Source organism: Ursus americanus, chromosome 36 (genome assembly GCF_024610735.1).
Source record: "Ursus americanus isolate L20-20 chromosome 36, mUrsAme1.1.p, whole genome shotgun sequence".
Classification (NCBI taxonomy): domain Eukaryota; kingdom Metazoa; phylum Chordata; class Mammalia; order Carnivora; family Ursidae; genus Ursus; species Ursus americanus.
This window is the reverse complement of record NC_142162.1, coordinates 9,577,462-9,604,776: the sequence shown is the minus strand read 5'-3', so window position 1 is coordinate 9,604,776 and position 27,315 is coordinate 9,577,462. Positions and strand designations below refer to the sequence as shown.

The 27,315-nt window shown below is 35.3% G+C and overlaps 1 protein-coding gene across 1 annotated transcript in view; it reads right to left on the bottom strand.

Annotated features, from left to right (window-relative positions):
- UNC13C (unc-13 homolog C) overlaps nucleotides 1–27,315 on the bottom strand; it is a 631,335-nt gene that overhangs the window by 179,299 nt on the left and 424,721 nt on the right. Inside the window, exon 21 of the mRNA XM_087859197.1 lies at nucleotides 21,504–21,637. Coding sequence (XP_087715323.1) covers nucleotides 21,504–21,637 — 134 coding nt within the window. The remainder of the gene's footprint in view (nucleotides 1–21,503; nucleotides 21,638–27,315) is intronic.

Sequence of the window (27,315 nt, the reverse complement as noted above, 5' to 3'; positions counted from 1 at the left end):
AGTAATTTATTTCAAAAGTTTTCATTTGTGGATAGGCACTAACATCACACAATTTGTAGCATATTAATTTTTATGTAATAATTATGTAGCAACAAAATTGTGATAGAGCATAATGAGAATGCTTTAAGCTCATAAAAGGAAGAAATTTTAATTTTTTGAATCAAGAATGAAGAACATATTAATTCACTTTATAATGCTCTAATATTAAAAAAAAGACATTATACAAAAAGAAAACTAAAGAACAATATCTCTCATAAGGATAGCTACAAAATTCCTCAGTAAAAAATGGCAAATTTGATCCTGCAATATATAAAAAGAATAATACATCATGATCAAGGAGGTTTATCCCCAAAATGCAATGTTAGCTCAATGTTTAAAAATGAACCAATGTAATTTATTGTATTAATGGACTAAAGAGAAAAACTTATCACCTCAATAGACAAAGTATCTGCAAAGCTTAACTTCATTCATGAAAAATAAATAAAATTCTAAAAACTAGGAATTAGAGGAAACTCAACCTCATAAAGAGAATGTACAAAAACCTACAACAAACATTATACTTAAGGGTCTCATACTAAGGTTGGAATCAAAACAGATATTTACATCACTACTCCTATTAAGCATTATACTGGCATTCCAAAGATTGAAAAAAGACAAGAGAAAGAAATAAGAAAAGGGGCATATAGATGGTAAAGGAAGAAATAAAATTCTATTTTCAGACAACATGATTATCTATGCAGAGAATCCTCAAAAACCAACCAACAAATAGACAAAAAGAAAAACACTAGAGAAAAAGCCACTAATTGGTCCAGCAGGGTCATGGAATAAAAAGTCAATATCCAAATCGTTGTATTTCTGTACACTAGCAATGAACCATTGGAGAATGAAATTTAAATAACAGTATCATTCATAATACCATCAAAGTTATAAAATACTTAGGTAAAATCTAAGAAAATATATACAAGATTTATATGAAGAAAACTACAGAGTATTGAGGAAAGACAGCAAATAAAACCTAAATAAATGGAGAAATATATTGTACTTGCAGATGGATATACTCAATATTGTTAGAATGTCAAATTTTCCCAAATTGATTTATAGATTCAATGAATCTCAATCAGAATTCCAGAAGCATTTTTTTTTTTTGTGGAAACTGACAAAGTGATTCTTTTATTTTTTTTTTAAGATTTTATTTATTTGACAGAGACAGCCAGCGAGAGAGGGAACACAAGCAGGGGGAGTGGGAGAGGAAGAAGCAGGCTCCTAGCGGAGGAGCCTGATGTGGGGCTCGATCCCAGAATGCCAGGATCACGCCCTGAGCTGAAGGCAGATGCCTAACGACTGCGCCACCCGGGCACCCCTAAACTGACAAAGTGATTCTAAAATTTACATGGTAAGGCAAAAGGCCATGAAGAACAAAAAGTAATGTTAAAAAAAAGCTGAAGCATTTACATCACCTGTCTTTACAGTTTACTATGAAATATAGTAATTAAGACAATGCGTCTTCAAATACAAGGTTATTTTTAAATAAGATGTTCCAATGATTTGATGGGGAAATGGTAGTCTTCAACAAGTTGTCCTAGAGTAATAGGATATCCATATGCAAAAAAAACAGACCTCGACCCATATTTTACAACATATAAAAAATTAACTCAAAATGGATCACATACTCAAATATAAAACCTTAAACTATAAAGCTTCTAAAACAAAACATAGTAGAAAATCTTTATGACTTTGCATTAGGCAATGGTTACTTAGATATGATGCAAAAAGTTCAAATCATAAAATAAAATATTGATAAATTGGACTGTGAAGATTAAAGATCTGTTCTTCAAAAAGTACTGTTGAGAAAATGAAAACATAGGCAACAGTATAGGACAAAACAGTTTGCAAAACATATATCTGATAAAGGAATTTTATCCAAAATATATAAATTAATGTCCAGTCTCAATAATAAAAAAAATACCCAATTAAAAAAAATGGGCGAAAGATTTGAAGACACTTGAACAAGGAAGATAATTAGATGAAAAATAAGCACACGAAAATGTGTTCAACATTACCATTAGGTACTTACAAAGTAAAACTATGATGTGATACCACTATATGTCTACTAGGACAGCTTAAACAAAATGAAACAAAATAAAAGAAAATCTGACAATACCACAGTCTAGCAAGGTTGCAGAAGAGCTGGAACACTAACATATTTTGGCTGAGAAAACAAAACATTAGATTCAGACTGGAAAGAAATTTGGCAATTTCTTATAAAGTTAAAAATGCATTTAACCAGCAGTCCCTCTCTGGGTATTTACCTAAGAGAAATGAAACTATATTTATAGCAAACACTGTACATGTTGCTTAATTCTTAATCACCAAAAACTGCAAACATCAATGTCCTTCAACTGATAAATGGATAAATCAGCAGTGATGGATTCACAGAACGGAATTTACTAAGCAATGAAAAGGAATACAATACCAATACATGTAACATAGCAGATGAGTACCAAATGAATTATGCTGAATGAAAGAGGTTGGGCTCAAAAGCCTACATACCATGATTCTAAAACATTACTGAAAAGACTGAAAGAGAATATACATCAGTGGTGGCCAGTGGCTTGTGTGAAGTGGGGTTGATCATAAAGGAGTGTGGAGAAACTTTTGGGGTGATAAAAGTGTTTTATATCTTAATGTTGGTAGTTACATGACTATGTGTTTGTTTTTTATTTCATTAATTTCTGCTCTTCATTTTTCCTTATTTTGAGTTTAATATGTTGCTTCTTTTCTAAATTCTTAAGAAATATACTTAGGTAATTAATTTGGGGGCTTTTTTCCATTCTTATGTGTGTTTAAGGTATAAATTTCTTTCAGGAACTGCATTTAGCTATATCCTAAAAAATATTTTATTGTATATTCATATTAATCCAATCAAACTGTTTCAAAATTTTGATTTTGATATTTTTCTATTTTGGGAAGTCTGCAATTTTAATGTTCTAATACCTTTTTTTTTAATTGAAGTATAGTTGACACATAATGTTACATGAGTTTCAGGTATACAACAGAATGATTCAGTATCTCTATACATTATGCTCTGCTTTGCTCACTACAACTGTAGCTATTATCTTTCACCAGACAATGGTATTACAATATGATTGACTATATTCTCTATGCTGTACCTTTCATCCCTGTGATAATTTATTTCATAACTGGAAGCCTGTATCTCCCACTCCCCTCCACCCATTTTGCCTATCCCCCAAACCCCACCCTTCTGGGAACCATCAGTTTGTTCTCTTTATATATAGGACTGTTTCTGCTTTTTGTTTATTCATTCATTTATTTTTAAAGATTTTATTTATTTATTTGACAGAGATAGAGACAGCCAGCGAGAGAGGGAACACAAGCAGGGGGAGTGGGAGAGGAAGAAGCAGGCTCATAGCGGAGGAGCCTGATGTGGGGCTCGATCCCATAACGCCAGGATCACGCCCTGAGCAGAGGGCAGACGCTTAAAGACTGCGTCACCCAGACACCCCCATTCATTTTGTTTTTTTAGATCCCATATGTAAGTGAAATCATACATGATTTGTCTAATCTTGATTTCTTAACTTCAGCTGTTTGGATTTCCTAACTTCGGCTGTTTGGATTTCCGAATATCTTTTTGTTGCTGTTTTCTCCTTAGCCTATGGTCAAAGAACACATTTTGAATGATTTTGATATTTTGAAATTTGTTGAGATTTTCTTTACACCCTACCATATGGTTAATTTTGATAAATAATCTTTATTTTACATCTTTTGTGTCCTTGAACATCACTCTATTTTTTTTCTGTACTATCTTCATGTTAACTAATTTTCTCTTCATTTGTGTCTAACACATTGTTGACTCCAATATTATTAATTTCATTTGTTGTGGTTTTCAGTTCTAGAATTTAGTTTCAAGTTCATAGCTGAATTTTTCCTTTTTGTTAATTTCTTAACTATATTAATCACAATTACAACATCTGAGTCTCTAAATTCTATTGTATTAATCTCTTACAATGTCTGCTTATTTTTGATTGAATGAAAGACTTTGTGAAACATGTATATACAATTTAAGTATCTGTATGATACTTAAATCCTTCAGGAAGGATTTATTTTTCTTCTGGCAGAAGTGTTTTAGGGTTTGAGAGAGATGACCTTTAACCATCTAGGGACTGAGTTCATTCAAAGCAGGTCTGTATTTTACTCATACTCCCAGCGTGTATCCCTTCATAGCCCTAATTGTACACTTGGGATGTTCATCAGGACCCCCTACTTCACAGGGCCTGAATTTCAATTATTCTCCTGTTCCTGTGCTCCGCTTTCTCAGTTTTTCAGTTGCTACTTTCTAGCTTCTTAGGCTCTCAGTCTTTGTCTCTGGGTAAATCAGTTAATGCTTCTAGGCGAAAGGGTCATCACATATCCAACACAGTTTCCTAGTAAACAAATGTGTATATCATAAGAAATTCAAGGAGATAAAAAATATATACATAAATTGGCTGGGATGCCTGGGTGGCTCAGTTGCTTAAGCATCTATCTTTGACTTGGGTCATGATCCCAGGACCTGGGGATCAAGTCCCACATCAGGCTTCTTGCTCAGCGGGGAGCCTGCTTCTTCCTCTGCCTGCAGCTCCCCCTGCTTGTGCTCTCTCTCTCTTTCTGTGTCTGTCTGACAAATAAAATCTTTAAAAGAAAATAACAATTGATGGAAGAGATAAGCTGTGCACTCCAATTAGTAGTTGTAATTACCATAAAGAAAGACTCTAAAAGTGACTTCTAAAATATTTTTTCCTTTAATATGGAAGTTTTGATGAGATAACTTCAACACAAGGAATCTAAAAATTAGCTGTTTATCTCAGGATTTTCTCAATTGCATAATCAATCAATGTCAAGTGTGATTTTCATTCTTGAGAAACTGTGGGTTAAGGGGCCTCATCACTAGCATTAATCCTCAACATGGCAAAACCTAAACCAAACCAAGTCACCATTTAAAATAAAAACAAACAGTAGAAAAACACACACAATATATATATAAAACAAAGCAATAATATTAATATAAAAGGAACGGTTAAAAATCTATAGAAAAAGATGAATATTAGAAAAAATGGCTAATGGAATGGCCTATTTTTTTATTTTTTTAAAACATTTATTTATTTGTCAGAGAGAGAGAGAGAGCCCACAAGGAGGGGGAGCAGCAGGCAGAGAGAAAAGCAGGCTTCCCACTGAGCAGGAAGCCTGATGCAGGACTCCATCCTAGAACCCTGGGACCATGACCTGAGCCAAAGACAGACACTTCACTGGCTGAGCCACCCAGGTGTCCCTGAATGGTCAATTTAAAAAGAAAAACTTGTGTTTGCTTAAAAACATAGGAAAAGAGATGTCTAACCCTTCTAATAATGAAATTTTCATTAAAATAGTGAAAATTTTTTACTGAAAAAATTTCAGATTAGAAAACATTAAAAAATGGTAAAAAAAAATGTGGACTTGTTTAAACCTGTTTTTCAAAAGTCATCTAATGACTCTTTATGGCCTTCCAATGCTTATGCAATTTCAATACCTGTGTTACTCCCACTCCCTTCTGTCCTGTATCCCAGGAGTCCCCTCTCTGGGCTGCATTATCCTGATGTTATATGAAAGCACAGAATAACATGCAACTATCAAAAGAACAAGATAGATTTGCTTGTATTGACACAAAAAGATGCCTATCAGGCAGTGTTACATGAACAAAGCAAATTACAAATCAGTATACATAATACGATTCCATATTTTGTAAAAAAAAAATATATATATATATGTATATATCAGTGTATGTATATTTAATATGTGTATAATAAACATTATTAAATGAATAGCTATGCTTATATGTGCAGAAAACATGAGCCAGAAAAAAATACACCTGACTACTGAAAATTTGTAAGGCTTGGGTGAGGAGGGTTCTCATGTTTTTTATCTTCTTCACAAATACGATGCATAAACATGAGAACTCTTATTTTCTGCTTTATACAGCCCTGTGAAGCTGAATAAGATTACTTTTGTAACCACAAAAATTTTTAAAAATCATTTCTCTTTTGAAATAAAATGGGAACTTTACCAAATATGTAATTTTTTAAAATTTTATTTCTTACAAAATCTGTATTTGGTTATTAATATTCTCATTTTACGAGTGAGCAATTGGTGGTCAGAATTTGAGCAGTGATCTATTTTCCTAGGGTTCACAATAATCTCCAATAAAGCAGAAGCTATTCAATGATGTGTTTTTTTGATACTTAGAAGAGACATAAAGGTAATTTTGATTACATTCATTTTAGAAGCAAGAACATTAGAGACTAAGAAATGTGTCCTAAACCATGAAACAATCAATGGCAGAATCAGAAAGAGAACTTATGCTTTTTTCATTCTTTTTTTTAGGACAGTAACAAAAATTCCTTGGCACTGAAAATGTCTTCATAGCTAATTTCGTCTTTTTTATATTAACCTATTAATTTTGCCTTGAATTATTTACAGTTCAAATTATTAGCTTCGTATTTTATACAATAGTCCCTCTTAAAATTTAAATCTCAAGATCCACTTCTTGCTAAGCTCTACTACTATGCAGAAGACAATCTTTGGAGTCTGAGATATTTTCTGAGATCTGTTTTAGAAGTTTTGCTGATAGTGTATTATGATATGCTGGTTTCAAATTTGGTTACCTATGGAGATAATGGATATCCTACGCCAGAAAAAAAGAACTCAAAGCATATTTATTTATTTACTAGTTACACAAGTTCTTCAGAAGTCTGTATTTTTATTTTACTTTGTTACTTTTCTATGGTATTTTGGGGGATTTCAAAATATTTCTCTGGCTCTTTCTCATATATAACATAGTTAAATAAAAAATAGCACTATTTCGCGCTGAATCTAGATAGCAAGTGGAGTCATCAGCCTCTGTTACAATCCATAGCATGTTCTCCTTTCCACAATTCTGTGGATTCTCCCTTTGACAAGCCTGTCAAATCTGCTGTCCCTCCCGTCTTCCTACTGCCGCATCCCTTATTCAAGTCTTAACCCTCATTTGCGCCAAGAATTGCACTCGTTTATCTATTTGCCTTCATTTCTCTCTCTTCCAGTACACCCCCATATTATCAGGTAAGTTACCTTTTAAAAACACAGGCCATAATATTGCAACAAACATTTATTTTTAATTTTTTTTAATTTTTATTTTATTTTTTAAAATTTTTTAATTTTTTTAGGCCATAGTTTTTCAAACTACTGCTTTAATACCATCAGCTGCTTATTACACATTCATTAGCATAGAAAAGTATCAATTTATTAATGTTACTTTCCTGGCCAGTGATGACCTCATCCTGACTTTAACTCCTATCTCTACTCTCCAACATTTCTCATGCTCTACCCACCGAGCTTACTTGTAATTACTCAACATATCTGATGTCCCATATCTTCTCATCACTTTCCCCATCTATTCTCTTTCCTCCTTTGAACGTCCATTTGATTGTAAGTGCCCCTTCCTTCAAAGCACAGCTCAAGTATCGCCTCTCTCTAAAGTACTCTGTTGTACTCAAGGCAGAATTAGCAGTGATTAAGAATCTGTGAAGGGTAAGGGCAAAGAAAAGGATACCATGACTATAAACTGCATCATAGCTCACTTACTATTAGGAGTTAGTGATTGTATTGGTGCTTTTTTACTATGTAAATTCCATAATTTTACTGTTGACATAAGATTTAACTTAGTATAATTTCACTGACGTTTGCTTTATAGTTCAAAACTGATAAAAATTATATATTTTTCTTCAACTAATTTCATTTAGCATTAGAAAACTCCTCTCCACTTAGAATCTCTTCACTACCCAAGAATGTTTATAAAAGCTTCTAAATGTATACATGTATTTCCTCTCCACGTCACTTAAACAATTCCAGAAGCCAAGATAGAGTCTGGTGATAATATCTGCAAAGCTAAAAGTTCCCACAGCAATTTTACTCCTACCTGCCTAGAGAAAAAAAGGGGAGAAAAAATTCACCACGATGAGCAAAATACAAAAGATGAAAAAAACCAAATCTGTCATTGGAGTGAGAAGAGAGGCACTTAGTATGTGTCCTAATAGATTTTATTAAGTTCCAAGTAACTGCTGGTTAGATTTCGTTTCCAGTTTTTAAGGGGACACAAAATAATCATATCCCCCCGAAGGGGTATTTTTTTTTTTTTTTTTTGCACTCTGTCCAAATTCCCCTTACAGATTTGCAAATACATAATCTCACATGGGCAACATTTATATCCTTTATCTGTGCTGTATCCCCAGTACTAAATTACGATGCAGAAGGCAGAGTTGTTTTCTTCCAACACACTTCACAGTTGAATATTCCTGCCTTTTCTTGGGACTTGCTAATAAGTCTATGCAATCTGCATATTTGCTAGAGGCTTCTCTTCCACAGTTTAACACCACTCTTGCTATTTCGTCTGCACAATCCACAGCAGTATAATGTAGTGGTTAAACCTCAATGCAATCCAAAAATAGATATTTGATTTCTCCTCGGCTGCTTAACTAATTCACCCAGTGGAGTAGTGAGTGACCTCTTAAAACTCAATGTCCTCCTCTGTCAAATGGGAATGATAATAAATGTGCAGTTGGGGTTTTTCTAGGGCTGTTGTGAAGATTAAGTGATATTTTACACATAAATACTTTGTACAGCCACTGGCACATCATGAGCGCTCAATAATTGCAACTATAAATGAGACATACATGAAAATATTATTTAAGTTCCACTGATTTCTAATGTGAACAAAATAATCCTAGAAACCAAATGGAAGTTTACGTTTGAATTTGCTAGTTTTCAGTTCTCCAGAACAAAATACGCTGCTAGTAAGATTAATAGCAATAAACTTGATTGCAGAAGGGAATTCTTAGTACCCCCAGGAGTAAACTGGTTTCACAAACTTCAGAAATCACAAGTACATTCTAATAATGAATATGCTAATCACAAATTCCAAACTATGAGGCATGCAGCTTGGAAGAGGCTTTGATTTCCACGGCCATTCCCTAACCTCATAAGTATTATATGTGCTTACAAATTAAAACAGATGCACATATGACACATAAGATTTTCATATTTCATCACTCATATTTTAAAAACATAACTGGCTCTCCTCATACTGATCTGAATTTGTGAGGTTTTATTTTACACAAATTCCCTAACGTACGTCTCTACCTCTTTATTTTCAAGGCAGTTATAGCTTAACTTAGTCTATCATTTATAAAAAGAGGTTTAATGAAATAACCAATCTATTCTAACATTATTAGAATGTCTCCTGTTTTTAATTTGTAGCAATTAATACAAAGCATAAATGTTTTAAATCTTGAATCCCATGAGACACAATTAAATAACCCAATTTATTATCTGCAAATCTCTTCATGAAATAAGAGAAACAATCTACCACTGCCAAATTTGATGATACTGAGTCATTAGTCACAACAGATAAGATTAGAATCTGTTAAATGTGAAGTATTATACTGATATACAAAGTTTGTCTTTGAAGAAAGTATTCTTTGTTACAAATGAGTAAGCAATGGTTTTGTTACTGCACGTTATACATGCAACTAAAACTTCATTATCACCATCAGAATTCAAGAGACATTTAGTTAGCTGTGCTCTTTCCACAGTAAAAAAAATCAGTTTTTGTTAATATGTTCTCCATTTAAGAATACTTGACATACATTAGTGCAATTAACTGCCATCATCATGAAGAGAAGGAAGAGCCAAGAAAAATGAACTTAATTGAACAAGACGCTACTAGTAAATTATAAACTAGCCTTACAAGGTAAAGCTGTATTAAGGGAAACTGAAACATACCATAACACTGCAGTTAAGCATCAAGGTTAGCTTAAGTATTCAGAGTGCAAACTTCTCTAACTGAACATTTCCTTTGCTGATAATTTTCCTTTTTACTTAAATTCTCCTGCACCTAAACCAAGTAGATCACCAATGCCATTTAAACCCAATTACCCTTTTATCTTTTTGCTTTCTCTTTATTTACATTTACAACCTATGGCATTATTTTAATGAACTCAGATCTTTAAATACACATTTAAGTATGAAAAATAAAATTAGAGATGGATCTAGGTTAACTCTTAAACTTCACATTTTGTAAGGCAGTGAAAATGCCACCTGGCAGCAGAGAGGAGGAGAAGATGGCCAGAAATGGATAGCAACCTTGGACTATGTGCGTGGGGAAAATAATACTGAGTTCAGATAATTGTTTCTCAAGCTCCCCAAGTACCTCCAGGTTAGAGACCTGGAGGGAAGCAAGTCCTTGTAGTCACGATGTGGGGCAGGAAGCTTGAGGCAGTAGAAAAGAGATGGGAATTCACACCTGTGGAGGGTCTAGGCAATGTCAGGCTCTGGGCCAACTACTTCATAGGCATTATCCTCGAATCCCGATAATGGTCCTAGGTCTTAAGTTTTACCTCCCAAATTTTTAAATGTGAAAATCAGTCTGAAAGATGTTGCAAAACTTTTCTAAGTTCTCATGGATCAGTCTGTCTCACTCAAAGATATTAGATCACTAAACCACTCAAGCCACCTTTTTCTCTGAACACTTAAAACACACTCCTTTTTCTTTATTTTTACTTATAACTTATGTGGTCATCTCATTCAAAAATATTAAGATGGTTTACAAAATTACTATAATAAAGTGAGATTTGCCTTGAAAGTTGAGAAATTAAAGGAAAAATTAGGCTATAAAAATAAAATGAGATTAGACATAGAAATGTATGCTGTTAGATTCTATAGAGTTATTAAATGTGGACCTCTGTTCTCACAGTCCTGGTACCTACTCCACAGTGAAAAACTGATCATTTTTATCTATCTCAATTGTTCAGGAAAAATAGTTCTTTTAAGTAGTGAATTGAGGGGGGAAAAAACATGGTTTCTCCTGAGGGTGCCAGTAAGTACACACTATTTATTACCATTTTTCTTCCGATAAATAACAATTTGCATATATTTTTGGTTGGTTTATATACAACTGCGATTGGTACCATATGGCCTATCTTGCACTTTAAACTTCTTGTGAGTCATTATTGTTACAGGTTTACAGACTAATCGTGAAAACATCAGAAATGTTTGGGTGGGACTGAAGGATTAACGCCCATCATTTTACTCATGGGACTTTTACCTTACAATTAATCCTGATCTTAATTCAAAGAGTTGCTGAGATTCTGGTTCTGCCACTTGCTAGGTGTGTGATCTAGAAAGTTACTTAGCCTCTGGGCTTCGGTTTCATCATCTGCAATTTGGGGATGATAACAGTACTGATGTCATTAGAATTAAGTTGAGGATTAATTCAATCATTAAACTGTAGAAGGGTTAGTGTAGCGCCTGGCTCCAGTTAATTCTCGATAGTTCCCTACATGATAAAGATAATATTTAGAACATTTAGATATCAAGATGAAAATCCAAGATGAACCTTTTCTTCCCTCTATGATGTGCACGGAGAGAGGTAGAAAATTTAAATCTTCACAAGTGATTGAATTAGTACAACACTTAATAAGCATTTTTATCACAGGGCTTTTAGAAAACTATCCTTAATCTTTCCAGATAATGTACTGTTTTGGGAATTTGCAAAGAAACACCTGATCTGTTTTTAAAAATTCAAACTGGCTGTAATTAACAAGAGTAAAAACTTTCAAAATAGCGACTTTTCTTTTGTACCTTTAGTCAGATATTTTTAGCTCAGATTTTTTTGATTTTCTGATATTCATTCTCCCCACTGTAAAACTAAGCTCTGCAGAACTGATTGCTTGTAGGAAATAAATTGTTTGCTCATATTCTGACAATTCAGATTGAAGCATTCCTTTACACTCCAACAGCAACCTAACTGTGCCGCCAGTGGAAGACACGTGTCCTTCCATGGAATATCATACCCGGTTTGTTATGTTACTTTGGTTATAAGAATCATAGACTCACGTTAACTATAAATAATTAACAGGTAATTTCTGTAAGCATAATTTGCATAATGAAGAAATGAGACTAACCTGCATTGCTATGTTATATGGAAACCCAAGGAAAGCTGAACTCCGTGTAACAGGTGGAGCAATGACCAGTAGAGTCAGACCTCCCAGAACCACGGACAAGCAGCTCTTTCAGAGTTGAAGGCAACCAGGGGAGCGCAGTATGCGACCACAATGGGATCGTCACTCAAGAAACCCATCAATACCATGACTCTACCGCTCTCACCATCTCTGCTCTTCCTTCCAAGTATCCTTTTTCATCTTTCACTGACAACTGCCTTATTCCCTTTCCATGCTGCTTCTCTCCCGGCTTCTGTTTATTCCTCATTTTGATTTAGTCTTAATTTTTTAAAAGATTTTACTTATTTATTTGTCAGAGAGAGTAAGACAGAGAGAGTGAGCAAGCACAAGCAGGGGGAGTGGCAGAGGCAGAGGGAGAAGCAGGCTCCTCACTGAGCAAGGAGCCCGATGCAGGACTCGATCCCAGGACCCTGAGATCATGACCTGAGCCAAAGGCAGACCGCTTAACTGACTAAGCCACCCAGGTGTCCCTGATTTAATCTTAATTTTAGATCACTTACTACACATATCTCCAAATCTGTAACCTTTCAGTGTCTATACTTCTTGTCAACTGTCTCATTCTCTAGATTTCTTAGTCTAGTTCCAGAGAGCAGACCAAGTTTTTCTCATTAGGTTATCTCAACAAGGGACCATGAGAGAAAGAATTTAATTCCAGAATGACTTGTGATGTGGCGGGCACAGTGATTAACCAATTAAAGACCAATGTTTAATTCTGTACTTATCTCTTTTCCAATTAAATCTTCGGGGCTCCAACTTTGCCTAGTGCCTGACATATATCAAGTATTCAATATGTATTTGTTAAATTTAAATGAGAATGTTAATGAAAAATGATAAAAGTAAATAGAGCAGGAAATAAAAAATAGAATAAAAGTCTTTAAGCTAAAAGAAAAAAATTAAGCATTTGCCGTATCTTTCCTGTCCTCATTCTATTTCAGGGTAATCAAGTAAGTAGCCCTAGTAGATGAAGGGAAGTTCTTCTTTACAGAAAAATTCTAACTAATAAATATTGAAGGAATAACATTACAAAACCACAATTTTGCAGTCCCTATTGGATTAACTGATTTTGAAATGATTATAAATAAACAAAAGCATTAGGACAGAAGTCAGCAGAGAACTCTGGAGTGGAAGGATCGAGCTGCCAGCACAGACTAATCTTAGTATCACCACAGGGGAAACCAGACTTAATGTGAGCCTTGACGTGATGGACTATGAAGCAGAGTCACCTGTTCAGTATCTTTAAAAAGATAAATAAGAGGAACCTGAAAGAGCTTCTAGAGCTAATGTTCAAATATAGGGAGTATCATACATGGAGGAACGAGTTAAATGTAACAAAGAGGGGAAAAAAAAAGATCCAACAAGTGCAACATCCTAAAGGACAAAGCACATGGCCTGTGTAAGGAGTCAGTGGCATGGATCAAAGAAAAGTGAAGGGAGCTGAGCTAGAATAAAAGAGTTAGGCTACATAATTACCAAATATAGTATGTGAGCCTTATTTGGATCCTGATTAAAGCAAACGCGAAAAGGCATTTTTAAGGAAAAACAGTAGCATTTAACTGTGGGACCGAGAACACAATACCATGGCATTACTGGTAATGCTATTAGTTGTGACAATGACACTGTGATATGCAAGAAAATAGCCATCAATTTTAGAGATGAATACTGAAGTATGTAGTGGTGAAATGATACAACGTTTGAGATTTGTTCAAGATAACTTAGCAAAGTAAAAAAAAAAAAAAACCTTAAGGTATATATGAAGAAAATATGACAAAATCTTGGTAATTGTTGAATGCGAGTGATGGATATAAGGCTACATTATACAGTCTCTCTACTTTTTTAGAATGATGAACAGTTTTGTCAGACATTTTAAATTTAGTGTTTAAAAAATTTTTTTGAGGGATGCCTGGGTGGCTCAGTCAGTTAGGCAGCTGCCTTTGGCCCAGGCCATGATCCCAGTGTCCTGGGATTGAGTCCCGCATGGGTGGGGGAGGGGGGGGAGTCCTTGCTCAGCGGGGAGCCTGCTTCTCCCTCTGCCTGCTGGTCCCCCTGCTTGTGCTCTCTCTTTCTCTGCCAAATAAATAAATAAATAAATAAATAAATAAATAAATAAATAAAATCTTTTAAAAAAGGCACCTCATTAAAAAATTTTTTTTAAATAAATTTTTTCTAAATATAGTTGACACACAATGTTACAATAGTTTCAGGTGTACAACACGGTGATTCAACATCTCTATATGTTACACTACGCTCACCACAAGTGTAGCTACCATCCGTCACCATACGATGCCATTAAAATATCATTGACTATATTCTCTGTACTATACCTTTTATTCCCACGACTTACTTATTCTGAAACTAGAAGCTTGTACTTCTCACTCCTTCAGTCATTTCGCCTATTTCCCTCATCCCCCTCCTCTTCCAGCAAACATCAGCTTGTTCTCTGTGTTTATAAGTCTGATTCTGCTTTTTGTTTATTCTTTTCTTTTTTTTATTCTACTTATGAGTGAAATTGAATGGTATTTGTTTTCCTTAGTCTGCCTTATTTCACTTAGCATAATACCCACAAGGTTCCTCCTTGTTGTTGCAAACGGAAGCCACAGTGTAAACAAACAAATCCGCAGCTTGAATACTTTGAATGGCCTTAGTTCTGAAACAGAAAGAACAAGATGCAAGTCCCTGCTTAAAGTAGCTTAAACCCAACCTCCTCGCTGTAGCAAATAAAATATTCTATTTTTTTATATGATTTGGAAATAATGCTCTGGTTCATCCCACAGCCTTGGGAAAATAAAAGCAGCATACTTTATCTTTGCAAATCAAATAAATCTTTGAAAACTGGTCAACATATTGGGTCCTGATCTCTTCATACAGAGAGAAAAACTCAACCTTCACTATATGTATACTTTTGAAGGAAGCCAAAAGAAATTACAGATAATAACAACATACAAATACACAGGAGCACCGAATAGATAAAACACATTTTGCTTATATTTTGGTGAGCATTACAAAAACCAAGTGATGTAAATTGAGAGTAAAATTTTATGAATATTTAAAAAGAAATATTTCTTACTTTCAAGTCTATATAGTACGCCTCCACCCTACACTGTACAGCGGTGGGACGCCAATCTACACGACTTTCACATCTACGTACACGACTGCCTAATTCTTATAACTCACGGAAGTCACAGATAGCCAAATCTCTCCACACCGAAATATAATTCACTATGTGCTTCCTTTTTTTTCCTATGTACTTCTTTAAATTGATACTTTCTCCTGAATTTATTATCTCAATTAGTGATGCCCCCATAAATACAGCACCTTCATGGTCTCTACATTCTTTCTTAACACTCCACTCAAGGCAGTTAGTCAAAAAGTTTCTTATTTCCTTAATATTTCTCAAATCTGATCCTACCTTTCCATCATCTCATACAAAGCCCTCATATCTCCTCACTGGATCACTGCTGTAGCTACTTACCAGTTATCCTCCCTCACAAAAGAAAGAATATAATAAAGAGAAGAAACAAATTTACTTTAAAACCAAAAAACAATATCAGAATTTAATAAGACCACATTTTTTTCAGAGACTAATAAAATCCATAACTGTCTAGCCAGTGAAAAAGAGAGAAGATACAAAATAGAAATATTAGGAGAGGGGGAAATGACTTTTGATTTTGTAGACATTAGAAAAATAATAAGTAAATGTCATGAGCAAGCATGTGATTGCAAATTCAACCACTTAGATTAAACGTAAAAATTCCCTGAAAGACATGAACTCCAATGCTCGATCAAGAACAAGCATGTTTGGGAGGGACCGAGATGGCAGCAGAGGAGGCTCCTGAACTTCAGTTCACCCATGGATGGACTGAATGTACAACTACACATGGAGCAATTCCCTCTGGGAGAAACCTGGAAAGTACCCTACGCATCAGGTGAGTGAGAATAAAGCCACATCAAAATGGGTAGGAAAGGCTGAGACACAGTCTTGCCATAAACTCCACCCGTGACACAACACCATACAGTCAAGAGGAAACCCCCAACTCCCATCGTCTCCCTGAGGAGCAAAGAGTTTGGACTGTATACCTAGTTCTCCAACTTTTAAGACTTCCTTCCACCTTGAGGGATGGGCCCTCAAAACTCTTAGTTCTGAAATTCAATGGGGGCTTGTATCCTCAAGACTCACAGGATTATAGCAAATAAAGAAGTTGTTAATAGGCTTGTGACCACTCCCTATGGGTATCTAAAGGCTCAATCCAGAAAGAATGGGCAAAAATGCCTATCTCCCTGTCTTCTCCTAGAAAGGGTTTGACTGCATCCTTTACAAGCCTGAGGGTCTGGCTTCTAATTTAGCATGCATCTAGGAGCTGGCTGAAATCCTTCCCAGAGTTTGGTGGAACTGGTGGACACTTCTCACATGTTATCCCTCTGGACTGCTCCAACAACAAAACCAAATTACAAGCATCTCTCTGAAAGGAGTTTGTCTGCACATTTGGTGCCCCACTTTATGGCTTCTGAGGGATGGGTCCCCAAATTACCTATATCTGACAGCCAATGGGGCTTGCATTCACAAGTCCCACAGGATTATAGCAAACAAAGCAGTAGCTTTTCAACAGGTGCAAGAGCACCCCCCCCCCCCCTGCATGGCTATACATCTGAGCTCAGTGCAGGGGGAATAGGCAAAAATGTCCATTTTCCAGTTTCTCCCTGGAAGGGCTTAACTACATATTTTCCTAGTGGTTGCTTAAGGGTCTGGCTTCTAATTAGCCTGCAGCTAAGTGCTGACTGCTATCCCCACCCCCCTTCTGGGACACTGACAAGTCTTGACAAACTCTCAACTATGGGAGACACAAAAAACAAAGATGGTGGCTTGGATAATGATAAATGTTTGAGAGACAACCTGGAACTCAGGCTGGGGTGACTGATGAGACCCAGTCTGTCAAGACTGGGAGAGGTGGCTGTTTTATCTGATGTGCAGAAACCAAAATAGTCAAGGAAAATGAAGAAACAGGGGGATATGTAACAAACAAACAAAAAAACAAGTAAATCACCAGAAACTGATTTTCGTGAAATGGAGGTAAATGATTTATCCAATAGAGAGCTCAAAATAGGGGCGCCTGGGTGGCTCGGTCCGTTAAATGCCTGCCTTTGGCTCCGGTCATGGTCTCAGCGTCCTGGGACTGAGCCCCACATGGGGCTTCCTGCTCAAGGGGGAGCCTGTTTCTCTCTCTCCCTACTTGTGCTCTCTTTCTGTCAAATAAATAAATAAAATCTTAAAAAAAAAAAAAAAAGAGAGAGCTCAAAATAATGGTTGTAAAGATGCTGAGTTCAGGAGATCAGTGCATGAACAAAGTGAGAACTTTGACAAAAAGAAAAAATAAAAGACAGAGAATCTTAAAAGCAGGAACAGAAAAACAACTTGTTTTTCACAGGGGATCCCCATAAGACTATCGGTGGATTTTCAGAGGAAACTCTGCAGCCCAGGAGGGAGTGAGATGATATATTCAAACTGTTGCAAGGAAAAAAGATACCTGCCAACCAAGAATACTCTAGTTGGCAAAACTGTCTTTCAGAATTGAAAGAGATAAAGAGTTTTCCAGATAAACAAAAGCTGAAGAAGTTCATCATCACCAAACTGATAGATATATGGATCAATAAATCAATGGAACAGAGAGTACAGAATTAGACTGTCACAAGTATAGTCAATTGATTTTTGACAAAGTTGCCAAATTAATTCAATGGAGAAAGGATAATTTTTCTAACAAGCGGAATTGGAAAGATAAGAGTGGAAAAGAAAATCCCAAAGAGTCTTAAACTCTATATCATACCATGTACAAAAAATAACTTGAAATGAATCATAGATCTCAATGTATGACATCTAGAAGAAAACTGTGGTATTAAAAGTTGGCTTGTGGATGTTGCAAAGATTTCTTAAATAGGACACAAAAAGCTCAAATTATAAATCAATAAATTAGACTACTCCATCAAAATTTTTAAAAAGTTCTTCAAAAGATACTAGTAAGAAAATGGAATGAAAGTCACAAACTAGGAGAAAATACTGCAACATTTATATCTGACAACAGACCCTTACTTAGTGTAAATAAAGAACTATTATAACTCAATAATAAAATGATAAACATCCCAATTTGGAAATGGCAAGAAGCTTTTGAACAGATACTTCATCAAAGATATATAGATTGTAATTAAGCACATGAAATGATGGCCAACATCAGTATTTAGGAAAATGCATATTAAAACCACAAAGAGATGCCACTATACACCTATTTGAATGGCTTTAAAAAATCCTAACCATACTAAGTTTTGGCAATGTACAACCACTTTGGAAAGAAGTTCGGCAATTTTAAGAATACAAATCATGTACCTACCACGTGACCCAAAGGAAAGGAAAGAATACGTCTATGCAGAAACTTGTAAACAAATATTTATAGCAACCTAAACTAGGGGAAAAAATTTTGACCCTAACCCTAAAATACGAATAGATGAACATTTTGGGAGTATATCTTATAGTGGAATATTGCTCAGAAATAAAAAGAGACAAAGTATTGCTTCACACACCAACCTGTTTGAATCTCAAAGTAGTTGTAATGAGTGAAAGGAGTCAGACCCAAAAAATGTACATATGACTCTTTTACATAAAAGGGCAAAATTTCCAAACGATAGTATCAGAAGGCAGACTAGTGGTTGCCTGAGTGGGTTACAAAAGGCATATGGAAACTTATTAGGGTGATAGATATAGCCATTATCTTGATTGTGGTGAGGGTTTTGTGGCTAGATACATATGCCAAAACTAATCCAATTGTATATTTCAAATGTGCAGTTTTATTGCATTCAATTATACTTCAATAAATGTTAAAAAAAGGGGGGGAGGGTAGAGAGAGAACCACACCCAAAGATCTGAAAATACTTTAATGGTTTTCAATCGCAATAAAATAGTGAAATTTCTGTAAGCAGAAATTTTTTAGAAAAACTTCATAAATTTTTTTAAATGTGAATAAATATTGCTCAAATACTCTAGCGCACCAATTAACAATGAAGTAGGAACAGAGAGAATAGATGTCAACTACATACACAGGTTTACTCTAATTTCCTCATTCACTCAACCAATATATAAACCTGGATATATACTAATATAAAAAAGCCCCTCTTCTCAAGTTTTCATTCTATAATTATTATAAATTATCATAAAATTTGATTAAGTCTTTAAAACACCCTCAAAATCTGAGCAAATACAAACATAAAACATAGATTACAAATACCAGGAAGGCATTCAAGTTTTTTTAGGGCTAGGTTCTCATAGAAAAAAAAAAAAAGTGACTCTAAACTCTGACATTAAAAACAAAAATAAAAAGCAAAACAAGGATCCCTTTCCTTGTCTCATTGCTCCTTTTTATACTTAGTAGACTTAATTTAGGTCATAATTTAAATTTTATTTTTGCTATAATTAATTGTATTCCTTCCATTTCTTTTAATATAGTTCCAAAAAGTCAAATAAAATCTTTGTATATGTTTCATAGTATATGATTAAAAATAATTCTGGGAAACTTTAATTGATTCCATGATTTTATATCTTTTACTAGTCATATCTGGATTTCCAGTATTTGGTAAATGTAAAGAATTTCTTTGATTAGAAGTAAAATCTTTCCGTATAACTTTTAATTAGCATTTCTGAGAAGACGTCTGTTTTCATTCAATAGTCATTTACCAAATGGCCTATACCAGCTCAAGAGCACAAAACAAGTATTGATTTCCCTATCTTCAGGAAATCTACTCTGTCTCAAAGAAGGTCTGAAAAATGAAGGAGAAAACATATCTGTTCCATGAAGCTGCCCAGGATAAGCGGAGGACATGTCATGTATTAAAAGAGAAAGGCACCTGGGTGGCTCAGTTAGTTAAGCGTCTGAGTCTTGATTTCAGCTCAGGTTGTGATCTCAGGGTCATGGGATTGAGCCCCGGGTGGGGCTTTGCATGCTCAGCACAGAGCCTGCTTCAGATTCTCTCTCCCTCTCCTACTGCCCTTGCCCCTGCTCACGCTCTCTTTCTCTCCGCCTACATACATACATACTTTTAAAATAATTTTTTTAAAAAAGAGAGAAGATATAGTCCTAAGCTATGAGAAGAAAATAAAACAGCAGAGTCTCTATAGATGGTCATCAGGAGATACTCTGGTCATCAGGCAGAAAAAGTGAGTATAACAGCGAAAGGGAGAAGAAAGTATAAAGGCAAACCTAATGATGCTATCATGGTTGCATATCAAAGAGGACCAATTTCTCCACAATTAGGAACTGGGGGCAGGTGAAAATCAGCGGTTAAGAGACAAGGAAAGGATGAAAATTGGGATACTTAAATTTATTCCTTCTGTAATTGAAATTTCAATTGGATTCAACGTAAGGTTTTTGACCCTGTCTTGGCCATTATAGAGAAATAATAAAACCAGTTCTCCAGAGTAAGTCTGAATCTCCTACATGCTCTACTTCTGCTATCCCTGCTGCCCAGAGCATTTCAGGTATTACCAATATGTCAGGATACCCTCTCCATTAATCACATTACAAGTGCCTGGTTTGCAGATTCAGCTGCTGTTTTGCTTTTGCTGTATAGCCATCAACATGTGGGCATAAAATAAATCCTAAACATGCAACACTAAAGTTGGACTGGATCTTGGATATTATCTTGTAATGTATGAGGAAACTGAGGCCCAGGGTAATTAGATAATTTGCCCAAGGTCTCATAGCAAGTGGCATTTTGATAAATTAATAATTTTAGACTCTTCTAAAATCTGTTATTCTAGAATAGCTATGAATCTTAATACATCTGCTTGTCTATCTGCTCATAATTTGCAAATTCTATGCATAGGGGCATGGGCTTAACACTGTTACTTGAGAAAATGGACTTAAACTATTAAATATTGCAATAAATTCGTGGTATAGAACTATTTTGAAAGCACGTTTTCTTTTGACAAATCTCTGTTATTACAAAGTCACAAGGAAATATGTTCAATACTAACTTTTCAACATTCTTTTTAGTTTTGGGGGAAGTATAATGGGATAGTTTTGTGGGGCTTTCTGTTGTTATTGTTCTTTTTGAGACAGGAGATAATTATGAAAGGAACCAAAGAAGAAACTTCTCTATGTCAAATAAAAATAAATTTTGGGAAATATTTGTCTCTATATCCAAAGAATCTTACTCTATGGGGTTTGAACTAAAAAGTCATAATATCACCAAATTGATATTTACTGCTAAAAGTACAAAAACCCTGCCTTATATAGCTTAATTTTAGAAAACCTAGTTTTGGAAAACAAACTGTTCCAATGAGAGTATAAACCATGAGAGTACAAACCATGCTTCAAATATTTTATGTTTTCATAACTTGAGTGGAATAAAATCCATTCATTTCCAAGACAATGTACTTACTGATTTAGGACAGGCGTGTAGGCAGTTTTATCCTCATCAATAATAGTAACCATCAGTGTAATAAGCTGGGGCCAAAAATCCAAATTCTTAGTTGTCGGTCCCTGATCTTCACGAGGAATGTCCTGTTTCTTACTCTGCTCACAAGGTCACACGACATGCAAAAGAAAAGATTAAATGATATGACTTTAGTTTATCACTGTCAAATGGAAGGATTAGAGAAAAGTGGTTATGGAAAAATTCTTAGGTCATGTGAGCCAAAGCTATTAAATTCAGGTTTCCATTCTTCATTGAATGATATCCCACAGGATAAAGTCACAATGGCCAGGCCACACTTGCATTTCTCCATCCTTTGGTTTTGAATTGGAGGTTGCTCTTTCTTAATTGCAGTTCATGATCTTAGGAATTATCATAGAAATTATCCTTTTAATAGGGCTTCTTCCAAGGAGAGAGGTTGAATTCTGTGTATAAAGGTGTGTGTGTATGTGTGTGTATATTTTATCCTGCCTAAATATTTTGTCCACAGTCACATTGGTGGCAAGTGGGCAGAACTCAAGGTTGTCTGGTTACAAAGCCAGTACCGTTAAATTCTACAGTATATAAATGTTCTATGAATGGCCTGGACCATTTTCATTCCACCCACAAACGCATCTAGTTAACTAAAAGTTATGTATCTTTCTTGTGTGTGTGTATGTTTAAATCATATTTGAATCTTTGATTTATCATGCTTCATGAATTCTCCAGCTCTCGCCTCTGAGAGTGTTGTCCAGGATGATCTAAGTTTATAATGAGATGAACAGAATACAATAACAATCTCGTATGTTTCACATATCAACGTCATACTCAATACATGCAATTCTTTTGTTTGGTGGGTAATCTTAGAGAACCTCTTTTACATTTACTTTAAATAATTAGGCAAAAAAGATAAAGGCAGAGACAACTTCCGCTCAAGTATACAAATAAGTAGGAAGCATATGGCTCCCCTAATTATTTTTGCCAAATGATTTACAAGCTTATAGGTCCAGGATATCTGAAAACTTCAATTTGTGGTTCAGGAAATTCAGGGGTTCTCTGGTAGAAAAAGTGGATTAGACTTTATCAAGCCCAAACTATTGCTATTTCCAATGATGTCTCATCTAAAGATCAACCACCCTCTACTGAATGGTTGTATGCATGTCTTCTAATGCTGCCCAAGACACGTAACCCGACCTGAGTGAGTCATCATCACATTATTGTCCTCACTTAAGTTAAAATAGAGTCCTATGTTGAATCCACTTCCTATTACAGAACTCCATACACTATAAGGTACCTTTGGGGACATGTATTTTCCTAAGGTGCTTCCAAGTGTTGTTGATTTACCTTTATGCTCAAAATGCAACAGATATTAAATGTTGGAGAGCTAAATTAGTCCAAAAATCACTGGCTGGCACAAATTACTTCAAATTGCCAGAATGAACTATAAGTACTCTCCAATGGTTCTTAAGAGCCTTGTATATGTAGTCCTGGAGAACCACTTGAAACTTCTTGGCAGGCTTCCTCTTTCAATTCCTGAGATACATCAAGGCACATCAGAAAATCTTCAGGAAGAAAATCAGGCAGCAATACAGGCTTATAAATATCTGGCTTTGCCTACTTTCAAGTTACATTTTCTGTTTAAATTTATCTTTCTTTGGTGAACGAGATTTTATTATTGTTACAATAATGTGATTATTTACTCATTAGATTAAGTTCAATAGATTTCTTCCTCTGTGATGTATTTAAAAATCAAGAGACTCTGGTAGATTATAAAGGTTGTAAATAAAATTAGTTCTGATGGCCACAGCATTTGTTTCTCAAATATATCTGAACTTGATTAATACTGTCATTAATCATCATGGTGTGTATACAGCAAAACAATATGTCTAGCTTATTTTAAGTAATGCAATTAAATGAAAGCAAATGACTCTAGATGACATGTCTAACATCACAGTCACTTACTGTCATTCTGTAAAGAGTAATACAGAAAGAAGGAGAGAATAAAGTAGTCAAATATGTATTGATTCCAAAATCCCTTAGCTGTCACAAATTCTACTTTCATTACTTTTTATGACATTAGAGGATTATAGATGGCACCATTTTTTCATCAAATTCTGTATGTTGCCCCAGAATAAGCCAAACTGGATGTTGAATCAAAAGTTTTTACATACCACATAACATTATAATAAATCAAGCTATCCCTAAATTAATAGTGCACTTTAACAGCCTGCATGTTTAAAAGGATGAGGTACAATCATGTATATTGAAATATTTACCAGATTTCTTAAAGATTTTTTCTTTTTTTTTTTAAAGATTTTATTTATTTATTCGACAGAGATACAGACAGCCAGCGAGAGAGGGAACACAAGCAGGGGGAGTGGGAGAGGAAGAAGCAGGCTCATAGTGGAGGAGCCTGATGTGGGGCTCGATCCCATAACGCCGGGATCACGCCCTGAGCCGAAGGCAGACGCCCAACCGCTATGCCACCCAGGCGCCCCAAGATTAATTTTTTTTCTAAGCAACACTTAACTAATATTCTAGAAGTCTATTGGGGCATTTGATCTTATGGTCAGAAAAATTAAGACAATGGTAGTAGAAATTTAGGAAGCTAGTAATAAGTACACTGATATTTACTGAAATCCTTACAAATTAATACTTATCATAAGAAAAATATGTTTTATATATTTACACTCTATATAATAAATAATGGTAAACCCATTAATGACAAGGAACAAATGGGAATACAGTCAGTTCATAAAACTATAACTTAGCAGATAGATTTTGATTATGATCATTAGAATTATAGTGATTAAGCACTATTTTCTTAATAGATTATTGAGGAAAGAGACTAGAAAAGCTGTGAGAGTGTAACAGGAGAGAATTTGTGAACATGGGAAAGTTGCCAGGGTGTAGGATCAGCTGAAGAAATTTCCAGTGGTCATGTTTGTAAAGGATATTTCAATACAGAAAAGCTTTACCAGACAAGCTGACAAGATATACACTATACTTTTATAATATCGAATGAGAAAATATGAAGATATTCCATATAGAAAGAACTATTACATGCAAAAAAAATCAAAATAACAGATGCCATCTTCATGTTAGTGTAGGACTTATACAACACTTCTAAGTCTGCTACAAAATATGTGGCATTCCGTGTATTTGTTTAATAAGTATATAATTTTTAAACACCTCCTATTAGGAGTTGGCTAGACAAGAGCTGGGGAAGATACTTAGTAAAATAAGGGGATACTGAAATGCAAAAGTACACGACAGATACATAATTGGAGAATTACCAGCAATGTGAGGCAACAAGTGTGTCTTTTGACAGAGTATGTTTCTCTATCATTGGTTCTAGTGGATATTAGCATTATTTACACACACACACACACACACACACACACACACACACACTCCATGCTCAAACAAAGTAAGAAAACGCTTGCTTAAAACAAAGTTAAATAAATTATTTCTAGATTCCTGGAGTACCATGCTAATGTGCATTGTGATTCCCTAAGACGGTGGTTCTCACACTGTAGTGTTCGGCAGCACTGTTAGGAATGCTTGCTAAATTACAGACTGGCAGTCCTTACCCCAGAGTTGCTGACTCACCAGGGTGAGAGCGAGGCCTCAAAAATTTGCATATATAATGAAGTTCCTAGTAATGGTGGTGCTACTAGCTCAGAGACTAGTTTGAAAACCACTACTCTGAGAGCTAAAAATGGAGCATTAGTTCCTCAACTTTTAACTTGACAAAGCCCTCCACTCCCTTCCTCCTCTCCATCTCTCATGTTGCACAACTTTCCACAGAATAATCTTCCTCTGAACTTACTTCGGGAAACAAAAGGCTGCAGAAATAGATGCAGTGGTCAAATCCTTTAGGACATGTGTGTCATGTCAAGGAATTAACATTTAAACCATATTTGATGAGGACCATTAGAAGATTTCAAACATAGGAGTACTTAATTACATTTTTGTTTTAAATGATTTGCCAGTAGCAGGAAGTTTAATTGAAGTTAAACTAATGAAACAGTTAATGAGGAAAACTGATAGACTCATGAAAATATTTATGAAATGGTTAATAAGTGAAGTTGACAGAACTCATTGCCTAAGTGGTGAGAAAGAAGAGAGAGAGGGAGAAATCAAGTGGAACTATCCAGAAAGTAATTGGGTACATAAGTCTGGAGTTTAAAGCAACATTCTGGACTGCTGATATAGCTAGAAAAATTCCAGTATATATGTGATAACTGAAATAATGGAGTAAATAAGATTACTCAAAGAGAGGGAGAATATATGGCCAGAGGCAAGACCTTGGAGAAAAATATGAATAAGGAAAATAATACAACTTTATGAAAAGAGTGACATAGATGGGGGAGTGAGTTGAAATGGGAAAGAATGGATCCAGAGTGTACGTGGGAGAATTGGCCTCAAACACATGAAGAACATAGCTTCTTCCGAGTCAGGCAATAGAGTCTGGCAGATAAGTCTTGTTGATGGTGAGAAAGAATAGCTAGGAATTTCTATCCTGAGATGTATAGGAAGAGGAGTAAATAGTAAAGATTTGAAACAGTCACCCCAAGGAATGACAGAGAGCCCGAACTGGACCCACGGTGGCACCGCCAGGTAGCCTGGGAGCTTTGTGTAGGTAGAGTGGGGAGTGGGTCCCTGAACTTACAGTGTCACTACTCTGGATAGTCATGGCTTTTCTGCAGAACTGGATTTAGAAGTCGAGGATGCGGTATTGGATTAGCTACTGAGGTACAGTAAAAGTAGGAAAAGAAAAAGAGATTAAATGTTTGACTAGAGTGGTTGAAGTGCTGGGACCAGTATTTATTTTCGTCCAGAGGAAGGAAGAAGAGAAACAGAAAAGCATAAAGAAACGCAAATCTTTTTCGTCTCACTTCTTTTCGACTTCTGCCAAGAGCTCATAGACACCCCGGCCCTCATATCACTATACCTCTTTTCTTTGTTCTGTAGACACATTACAGTGCTGGACAGGGTACAGACAATTGTAATCTCTGCGTTTTACAGAGGAGAAAACGAAGGCTGACGTGGTTTAAAGTGATCCATCCAAGGTCACACAAGGTCCTCAAAGGCAGAACACCCAGACCTTGAAAATTTCATGTTCTTAAGGGAGCCTACTTTGCTCTACCCTCCCTTCACCTCAAGTTAAAAGTTAGTCAAGTTAAATAGAGAACAGAGTTGGATTTTGTCTGCTAAGTCATAAAGCAAATTAAGTTACTGATTAACAGGGTTTATGACATCTCCCCTAATTAAGTTTGAGAGCCACTGCCAAATGGAAACATTAATAATTTTAATTGACGATCTAAGTCTCCTTGTATATACACAAATGAAGCACCCTTTTGAAGGTGATATCAACACTTCCCATTACTATTTTTTCTTTTTTGCTTCTAGCAAAGCTCGTTCACCACTTACTTAGACCATTTAAAAGTTCATCACCTTTCATCTACCTGCTTCAAAAGTTTTTTCCACTATTGTTCTTTAATGTCACTGTCAGAGATGCCTTCTTCTCCCCCTGAATTTTACTGGCATATAGTAAGTCACTTAAACTTTGCATATGAGTGGGAGAGATTCCAGGAAGTTAGGATGAATGAGCTGCATTTTGATCATACATTTAATGAAGAGCCCTTAGTATTCTGGCCGTACCATGGATCAGGAAACTAATGTTTCAGGCAAATAAAGCTGTGTCACCTTTGTCTTTCTGGGACAGCTGGGGCACCATCCATATACTGAATCCATGATTTATTATATAATTGGCTTTTTAAGTCCCTAGCAAAAG